This window comes from Telopea speciosissima, chromosome 11, assembly GCF_018873765.1.
Source record: "Telopea speciosissima isolate NSW1024214 ecotype Mountain lineage chromosome 11, Tspe_v1, whole genome shotgun sequence".
NCBI classification, from domain to species: Eukaryota; Viridiplantae; Streptophyta; class Magnoliopsida; order Proteales; family Proteaceae; genus Telopea; species Telopea speciosissima.
This window is the reverse complement of record NC_057926.1, coordinates 54630956-54641326: the sequence shown is the minus strand read 5'-3', so window position 1 is coordinate 54641326 and position 10371 is coordinate 54630956. Positions and strand designations below refer to the sequence as shown.

The 10371-nt window shown below is 39.4% G+C and overlaps 1 protein-coding gene and 1 pseudogene across 1 annotated transcript; both read left to right on the top strand.

The window, feature by feature from the left end:
• Positions 1-2046: 2046 nt before the first annotated feature.
• On the top strand, positions 2047-3561 carry LOC122645372 (annotated as a pseudogene).
• Positions 3562-6560: 2999 nt separating this feature from the next.
• Positions 6561-10229, top strand: LOC122646543 (phosphomannomutase/phosphoglucomutase). Its single transcript, XM_043840112.1, has 7 exons — positions 6561-7119; positions 7197-7457; positions 8529-9045; positions 9186-9385; positions 9687-9799; positions 9896-10036; positions 10134-10229. The coding sequence occupies exons 1-7, from the start codon at positions 6586-6588 to the stop codon at positions 10213-10215; spliced, it is 1848 nt and encodes a 615-aa protein (XP_043696047.1). The 5' UTR covers positions 6561-6585; the 3' UTR covers positions 10216-10229.
• The last annotated feature ends 142 nt before the right edge of the window (positions 10230-10371 follow it).

Sequence of the window (10371 nt, the reverse complement as noted above, 5' to 3'; positions counted from 1 at the left end):
TAATAAGTAGAAGAAATAAGATATAATATTATTAAGGGAGAATGTTCTCTGTGCCGTAGCGCAAGTTGCGCCTAGGCACATGGGGCTGCCACTCAGGGGGCAGAGTGATCATTGCATCCACCCCCTTGTTCCTGGGCGCAGCCTGCGCTGCGGCACAGAGAACAGCGCTCCTATTATTAATGAATAAAAGGATTAACTTGGTTCCTATAAGCATCAACTAAACATTGATTTGTATTCCCATCTCCAATCCTCTATTTCCGATAACGACAATACTTTCGTGTTCTTATTCTTCTCTTTCTTCATTATTTTTAATTATTATTGACTATATTATACCTTTTCTAATTCTCTCCTCTTTTGAGTGTATGTGTACACAATAAAGTGTTCTTTCTTTTACCAATTCTCCCTTGAAAGTTTTTCTTTCAAGTTTAAGTGTAACTTCGTAGAACGCGAAGAGACGTATTGTAAGAAAGTCCACCACTACTTGAGAAACAAAAAAAAAAAAAATTTTGTTTTATCCGGGAGACCGACACGCATTTGTCTTAGTTGCATCATTGAGGGTTTTTCAACCTATCCAAGTTTGATTGAAGCACACAAAGAAAGAGTATATGGAGGAATCATTGCATGACATGTCACCCGTACATAGGTGCTATACCCAAAGGCAAGGGGACTTAACTCCTCTCAGGTTCTTTGCCCGGTCAGGTTCATAGGTTCCTCTCATAGGGGATCGGAAATGATGACCTCACCCCCTGCCCAAACACACTACCCGGGTGGGGTGAGGGCGTCATTTCCGCCCTCCCTATGAGAGGAACCTACGAACCTGACCGGGCAGGGAACCTGAGAGGAGAAAAGGGAATAACTAAAAGAATTAGTCATAACACTTTGGTGTGCGCTATCGTCTATTACGTGCTATATACAATATAATCCTTCCGTCAGGAATTGATTAAATTACACGCATAATCTTCTACCAAGTATAACTTTGAATAGAATTGATTGGAAGAAATGATCCATATAGCTGACCCTATTTAGTTATGATAACGTTGAATTGTTATTGTTCATGCATAACCTTCACTATAAACATCAACCTAAGATTAAATTCTTTCTTTCTTTCTTTCTTTCTTTTTTTAAATTTTAAATGTATAAGAAAACTTTGGAGTGAAGTAAATCAATACCTTAGTATGGCATGATTCGCATGAAGGAATAGTTCCCAATTAAGTTCTCTTATTATATTAAAAGGTACCCCTCCCCATCCCCCTTTTTTTCTACTGGATACTAGAGCATAGGTTCTCTAGCAGTCTATCTCACATGTAATTTTTGGCTCTAACAAATCTGACCACACAGTGAAATATAATTTTCAAAATCCAATAAAAATAAAATTTGTGAAAATCGATGATTAAGATTACAAGATATCAATACAATAAGACATAAGGGGGGTGGATTATTGAATTAAAGAGTTATGACCAAGGGTTAATTTAAAACTTTGAATTTTGACAAATAGCAAATCCTACACATATATAACTTGTTCATCTAATCGCTAGAGCTACCACATAACTTGTTCAAGGGCAAATTTTCCACCACATAAGGCCCAAGTATTTGTATGTGGTGATTAATCAGATTAGGCTAAATTCTAAGAATTTTCTAACGATAGATAAAACCCAAAAATGAAAAAAAAAAAAAAAAATTGACAAAAGATAGATTTTATTTTTTTATGAAAATGTAATCACACAAATCACGCACCAATCCAAAAGACTAACTGACTTTTAAGACCCCGATATACACAACACATGGTTTATGTTCTTTTAAGTTGACTTATGAAGAAGCACATTCCGTACATGGAGGTCTAGATTCTCACAATAAATTATAGAGAGACTTTGAACTCTGAAGCAACACTATAAAAACATACCATTCTGAATGATTGTTGCAAGAAATTTGCAAGAAAAAGGCTAACGAGAGAGAAAACAATAACTGTTAGTCTTCTTGTCTTGTGTGGAAGGAAGGAAAAGGGGAGAAAGAGAGAGAGAGAGCTAGCTAGGTCCCAGGTAGCAAGCCATGGCTAGGGATCAGCTACAGGTGCTTAAAGCACTTGATGTGGCTAAGATCCAGTTATACCACTTCAGAGCAATTGTGATTGCTGGGATGGGTTTCTTCACCGACGCCTATGACCTCTTCTGTATTGGCCTCATCACCAAATTGATTGGCCGCATTTATTACTACAAACCTGGATCAAATACCCCTGGTACATTACCCACCAGAGCAAACTAGGCCATTACTGGTGTCGCCCTCGTTGGCACCGTCGCCGGCCAGCTCTTCTTTGGGTGGCTCGGTGACAAGATGGGTCGAAAGCGTGTGTATGGTGTCACACTTATGCTCATGGTCATCAGCTCTATTGCCTCTGGCCTTTCCTTTGGTTCCACAGCCAATGGAGTGGTGGCTATCTTATGTTTCTTCAGGTTCTGGTTAGGTTTCGGCATTGGAGGTGACTACCCATTATCGGTTACCATAATGTCCGAGTATGCTAATAAGAAGACCCGAGGTGCCTTCATCGCTGCAGTCTTCGCCATGCAAGGCTTTGGATACTTAGCCAGTGGAATCGTCGCTCTCATCGTTTCTTCAGCGTTCAACGCCTATTACCCTGCACCTATTAACACAGTGGCGAATAATATTGATGGTGGGTACCCTTCCAGCAGCACTTACTTACTATTGGCGTATGAAGATGCCTGAGACCGCTCGTTACACTGCCCTTGTTGCCCGGAATGCCAAAAAGGCAGCTGCGGATATGGTGACGGTGTTGCAAGTGGAGTTGGAAGCAGAGCCAGACAAAGTGGAGAGTATGGTAATGTCGTCCTCCAACTCATATGGCTTGTTCTCTAAGGAATTCCTTCGTCGACATGGGCTTCATTTACTTGGAACCTCCACAACATGGTTCTTTTTTGACATTGCGTTTTACAGTCAGACTCTGTTCTAGAATGACATCTTCACCGCAGTGAATTGGCTCCCTCCTGCAAACACCATGAATGCAATTCAAGAGATGTACATGATTGCGAGGGCACAAACCATCATTGCCCTTTGTGGTACTATTCCTGGGTATTGGTTTTCGGTGGCCTTCATTGATCACATTGGTAGGTTTGTAATTCAGTTGATGGGTTTCTTCTTCATGTTGGTCTTCATGCTTGGACTCGCCATTCCTTACAATAATCACTGGAAGATTCCTGGGAACCAGGTTGGCTTCCTAGTCATGTATGCATTCACCTCTTCTTTTCCAATTTCGGGCCTAATGCCACAACTTTTGTGGTGCCGGCCGAAATATTCCCGGCAAGATTTAGGTCAACTTGTCACGGTATATCGGCAGCATCTGGTAAGGCTGGGGCAATCGTTGGGACATTCGGCTTCTTGTATATACGTACACAAAAGACATTGTACCTGTTTGTTGCAGCCGACTTCTTGGGATTGATTTTTATGTTCTTGGTGCCCGATGCCAAGGGAAAATCTCTTGAGGAAATATCTGGAGATGCCGAGTCTGACGAAGGAAATGAGATGGAGGAGACGAGTCTTGTTTCTGTTTAATCCTTCACTGAATCCTTCTTGGGATATTTTTTTATTCAATATGGTTGTAATGTTTCTTCTTTGTCTTTTATGTGAACAGAAAAAAATATTTCAATATCTTATGAGCATCATTTGTTGCATAATAAATGTTGTATGTATTCTTAGTTATATGTTCATCAAAAACTTGAATTTCTATTTATTACCGAAAATTTTTTTGTTGATATTTTTATTTAATTATTAGTTTATATATTATGTGTGATTATTGATGCACTATGGATGTCCTTAACTTTTCACTTAAAATCATTCTCAATTAACTAGGTATAGGACTGGGCAATCTATTCATATGATCGTTACTCTATATCCTTAGGTATTCACTTAAAATCGTTCTCAACTAGATTTTTGCAAAACCCTCCCAACCCCCTCTCCCCTCCCCCTTCCCCCCTCCTTCATGCTAGCCTCCACCATTGCTTTCACACCTCCATTGTGGATGTAGTTGCCCCTTGATCTCTAAGATAGAGCAAGCTTTATCAAGTATCAACTTAGATGAGGGCAATTGTGTCTTCCCCAATAAGTTAAGATCAAGCAAGAGTAGATCTTAAAATGAATCTCATCCACATGGATTGCAGATACCAATTAATCAACTACATCACTCTCTAGCTAGCTTCCTCCTCTAAAGATGACACCTACCCAAAAAATAAAATTAAAAAAAAAAAAAAACCATAATCTAGGCCATCATTTACCCTCACTCAAGGCACTTTCAATTTTTATCTTTTAAAGTATGGAAATTCTATAATTCCCCCCCCCCCCCAAAAAAAAAAAAACTCACCTTAAACGTATAAGCACTTCATATCACTTTGTACGAACCTCTTCCACTATTTTTTTTTCCTGGTAAAATTCACCTTCTGTGACCACTCTTCAATTTGGTAAGAACTCTTTCTTTCTACAATTCGATTTCTCTTTCCCTACGTCTATCTGAAATTAAAACTTGGAATTGTACGTTCTTCTTCTACTTGCACAGCATCCGTTTCTAGATCTTTGTGCACACTCTGCAACGATATGCCGAACTTCATTTTGATATCACATTTCGGGGACAAATACACAACCATGAGAAAAAACCCAATCAAACAACGTAATTGACCCAAATCCCATTCCAATTGTATATATAAACCAATTAAAATTATGTGAACCAGCAGAATACAAGACACACCCAACCCAACACTATAAGGGCCCACACATAAAAGGGTGTTAGGGAGTAATCCCTCATTGATGAAGCTTGGGACCTTAAATTGACTTTGTATAACAGTTGGGAATCTTCTCCTGACAGCTTAGGTGGATGACTTTATATAACAAGATTTCGGATTAAATAATTCAATTAAGATTAGATCTTAGAATCGGTTTACACATTCATAGATTCTGTTATCATGATTTGGATTCGCAAGGATCAAGCACACGAATTGCTTAAGCCCGAATTGTACCCTTTGTTCTGTATAAATAGCAGTTTATACATTAGAAATCCCTCTCTCCGCACTCTTGGAATCAAAACAACTTATATGTGCCAAGTTCTGCCCACGGCAACTCTTGGCCCATCCCCTTCGAAGAAACACCTTCTAAGATGGCAATCTTTGTCCATGATCCATGGGTCAGGTCCTAGGCCCATACCAATACATGGTCCTTACAACCCACGTTAGGCCTGGGCCAGCCCAATAAATTGCCTCGATGGCTTTAGAGTGGTAATTCTTTTTCCTATTTTTTAACATATTATTTTCATTTCATCCAAAAGAAAAATTATCAGGTCCTCAGCTTCACTATGAAGCTATATATATCTAGTGAAATAATATGATTCTTGGCCTACCATATATCAAAATAGGAGTGGATCCATATGATAAAGGATCCTCTAGCAATCTCAATGGTAAAATTTTAGTCCAAGATAAGTAACAAAAAATTGCCATACGAGGAAAATGCATATAAAATACAAAAAAAAATGAATGTAGTTTTGAGTCACCTCAAATTATTTTAGAATAAAATTACCAATGAGATAGTTGTGGGGTCCTCTATCAAATCGATCCATGTATGGGTGCATGACAGTGCAATCAGACTGGGATGTCGTGGCCTAGCTTTGTCAGCCTCAAGGCAAGCTAACCTTGACCCTACGTGTCGGCCAAGTGTTTTAAAACCCAAATCAGCTTGGGGTTCCCAGCCCCAGACTGAGGTCGGCCTGATGTATCTCAGCTTAGGCCAGACTATTAGGCTCAGTGTGGGTCGGGCATGGCTTTGTTTTTATCTTTTTCATGTTTTATCGAATAATAATTATTAAACAATGGTTTCTATTAAATGTAAATTATGATACTTAATCCTTGACACTTATCTTTGTATACATTTATACATATGTATGTAGATATATATTTTTACATATTATGTCCTGAAGCATCATACTTCACTAAGGATGGTGAAGCACAATAATTCCCTCAAAAATCAGATAAAAATTTGGCTGCTGCCCAGGTTGCAGCTATGTTCTTGCTGCCCCAATTGAAGGCGTCGATTTGAAATCCAGAAGAGTATTTTGGAAAGTACAAAAACCTAAGAGGGTATTACTCAAAGGGGAAAAGGATTATTCCAAATTTGCGCCTACTATTGGGGGTCATAGCCAGGAGGAACATGGTTGCAGCCAAATTTTTTCCTCAAAAACCACTAAATGATTTTTGTCTATTTGGATTCAAATCTTTCACTCCAAAGAGAATATACCATCTCCTCTAGAGTTTAGATTTTAGATACCAAGAGATAGAGATCGAACTCTAAAAAAAAGTTCAAAACTGACATGAAATCTAAGAGGAGCTGAGCATTAAAATAGAGCAACACAGAAAAAACCCAAGTCCTTGGAAGGTTGTTCATAGATATTATCTGTGTGAAGAATGTGTGATAGATATTAAATTGTAAGGTTCTGGTTTTAATAGGATTAATCTTATCTTTACTATCGACTCAGTTGCTTGGTCCTCATTCCTGAAACACTCTCTTCAGAAAATCTCTGAAGCAACCTTACCAGATTTCATGGCTGCCTCTTCAACTTCTTCATTAACTGTACCAAGCAATGCCCACAAAAAAAACTTCTTATCATCTGCACCCAAGAAACAGAATTTCTCTTTCCTGTCAATTTCAAGCCCAAGAACTACACATAGTGGTAAGGTATCATCTAATGCGGCCCAGTACACAGAAATTTTGGCTGATGAAGATATTGATAAGATTAAGAGACTCCAAAATGGTCCAGATGTGCGTGGCGTTGCAATTGAAGGTGAGAAGGGTCGAACAGTGGATCTGACTCCCCCTGCAATCGAAGCAATTGCAGAAAGCTTTGGTGAGTGGGTGATTGATGGTCTAAAGAAGAAAGAAAATGGACGAGCTGTGAAGGATGTTAGAGTTTCATTTGGGAGAGACCCTCGAATCTCAGGGCCATCGTTGAGTGCAGCTGCATTTATGGGTCTTGCCCGTGCGGGTTGTTTGGTGTTCGACATGGGACTTGCAACCACTCCTGCTTGTTTTATGAGTACTTTACTACAGCCATTCACCTTTGATGCTTCAATCATGGTGAGACATTGTGAGATTAGGGTTTTGTGATTGATTGAAAGTGTGGTGAATTGGGTTTTTTTTTTCTTGTGGTGTAGATGACAGCTTCTCACTTACCATATACGAGGAATGGGCTCAAGTTTTTCACACCAAAGGGGGGATTGACGGCGACGGTGGTGGAGGAGTTATGCGAACGAGGTGCACGGAAGTATGCCAATAGGATGATGAAGGTGTCGGTGACTGTGAATCCTACGAGGAGAGTAGATTTCATGAGCGCATACGCCGGGCACCTGAGGGACATAATCAAGGGAAGAGTGAACCATCCCCTTCATTATGACACTCCACTTGAGGGTTTTCAGGTCTCTCTCTCTTTCTCTCTTTCTCTCTTTCTCTCTATCAACATGATGGATCATTGAACATGAAAATACAAACTAGAGATTCAATAAGAAACTCGTACTTGAATCCATATCGTTTGAAGAAGATGATCCTCTACGATTCTAGTATTCTCAGTTAGTCTTGTCTGCTTTCTATTCAAAAGTAAGGGTTAGCAATTAATGGGCATTGCTACTAATTTATAGACCGAAAGCAGAGATCAATACTATAATTAAGAATAATTACTATCTCTCCCATAAAAATGACATAATTGTAATAAGGTCCACACCTTAACTATTACTTTATACTTTAAGGTAGTTAACTGGAAAGCCCATTACCCATTAACAAGATCACTTCCAGTATTTGGCTCCATCAAACGACCCATTAGCCAACACCCTTCTACTAATCTAAACCTATGCAATGATTGTGCTAAGTCCCTTACATGTGGAAAAGCATTACAAGAATAACTAATTTTGAACAAACATAAAAGATTTTGCTAGGGCAATTAGAACCTTCATGGAGGAACATTATGACTCCAATATAAGCATATTGGGGTAGCCCTTAAATGACGGGTAGGGAAAAAAATTGAAGAATAAGATCCCTTGGAATCAAAATTACACATCCACACTGTCTCTCTTCTTCTTTGACACTATCTCTCCTCTTCCCCTATTGACAAAAACGGATCGATGCCCACCCGTTGGTGTTGCGTGGAAAACCCTTCCCACTTTGGCATCGTGAGAAATCTTCTCCCCAAGAATTATTTAACTTCAAGCACAGACTTGAGCCATGCTTCAACTTGAATTGCCTTGGGCCTTCAGAATAATAGTGGGCCAGTTCAGTTCAATAGCTAAGATGGGCTTTGGAGTTTGGAGATTTAAATTAGAATCCAACCCATGAATTACAGTGGGTTTATATTCTTAGCTTCATCAACATTTTATGGCAGTAGATCTGAATCCTAGTACCTAGTGGGTGCCCAAATCCGTAATAAGAAATCTATTGAGCTAAAGAAATGGCCCTGTTTGAGGATTTTTACTCTTCTTGTAGTTAAATTTTTGCAGATAATTGTGAATGCTGGGAATGGATCAGGAGGATTCTTTACATGGGACGTTTTAGACAAGCTCGGCGCAGATACATTTGGTTCTCTAAACCTCAATCCAGATGGAATGTTTCCTAACCACATTCCAAATCCTGAGGACAAGGTTGCCATGTCGCTCACCAGAACCTCAGTATTGGAGAACTCAGCAAACCTTGGAATTGTTTTTGACACTGATGTTGATCGAAGCGGTGTAGTTGATGAAAAGGGAAACCCAATTAATGGAGACAGGCTCATAGCTCTCATGGCAGCCATTGTCTTGAAGGAACACCCTGGCACTACCATTGTCACTGATGCTCGTACTAGCATGGCCCTTACTCAATTCATCACCAATAGAGGGGGTCATCACTGCCTCTACCGTGTTGGCTATCGGAATGTCATCGACAAAGGCATTCAACTAAACAAGGAAGGCATTGAGGCACATTTAATGATGGAAACATCTGGACATGGAGCTCTGAAAGAAAATCACTTCCTTGATGATGGTAACTCTAATGCACTTTCTTTTCCTATTTGGTTCTCTTTGAGGAAAAAAAGCAAACACATATCATGCAATGCAGGAAACACCCTTGGTCTTGTGGTTAGTTCTCTATAGCTCTTGACCTGCCATGATTCTTATTTGCAGGGGCTTACATGGTAGTGAAGATCATAATTGAAATGGTACGCATGAAGCTTTCTGGTTCAGATGAAGGAATTGGAAGTCTTATAAAAGAACTTGAAGATCCAGCTGAGTCTGTAGAGCTTCGGATGAACATACTTTCTGCGCCAAGATATGCAAAGGCAAAGGGTGCTGAGGCAGTTGAGAAATTCAGAAACTATGTAGAGGTGTTGATCCACTCCTTACCCTTATGTTCTTGCTAGTTAATTTGCTGCCAAATCATAATCTCATTCCATTTTACATATTTTAGTTCAAGCTGAAGAAAAGCCTTTATATAGCTTATAGAGTGTTGACAGTAGACCCAATATGTTACTTCTCTTCTGTGAAGAAAAAATGTGAATAAGGGTGTGATAATACCAGCATCTACAATTCTACATTACCAGAACAGAAGAAATATTATAGTACAGGCCCTTTACTAATCTAATACACCATTTTGAGAAAGTGTAATTAACCCCTCTTTATTTGTAGGAAGGAAGGCTCACAGGATGGGAGTTGGATTCCTGTGGAGACTGTTGGGTAAGTGAGGGCTGCCTTGTAGACTCAAACGATACACCGGCTGCCATTGATGCTCAAATGTACAGGTGAAAATATACATTACATATAACTTCATCTCTATTTAAGTTTTTATTTAGCATTCAACATGGAAAATCCTTACAATTCAAGTTGTGAACATGTAGGGCTAAAGTTTCAGATGAAGAACATGGAGAGCATGGTTGGGTACACATAAGACAGAGTATTCATAATCCAAACATTGCTGTAAATATGCAATCATCAGTTCAAGGGGGATGCTTATCCATGACGAGAATTCTGCTCGATAAGTATGTGCCATTAACCCATCCTATTCCATATAAATTTGGATTCAAACAAATGCTTCATTCTGCAATCATCACTTTGATTGTTTCAACCTTTCCTCAGGTTCCTATTGGCTAGTGATATGGATAGAATCCTGGACATCACTCAAATTGAAAGGTATGCAAGAAATGGTTATACAAGTTGAGATGGGGTTCTTCAATACAAGTGCACAAACAGGCTCAGTAAAGTAAAAAAGGGCAAACACAGTGTACGAGGCTCCCGCCACTGTAGGGTCTTTAAGGGGTCATAATATACGCAGCCTTACCCTTGTTTTCGCACAAAGGCTGTTTCTAGACTCAAA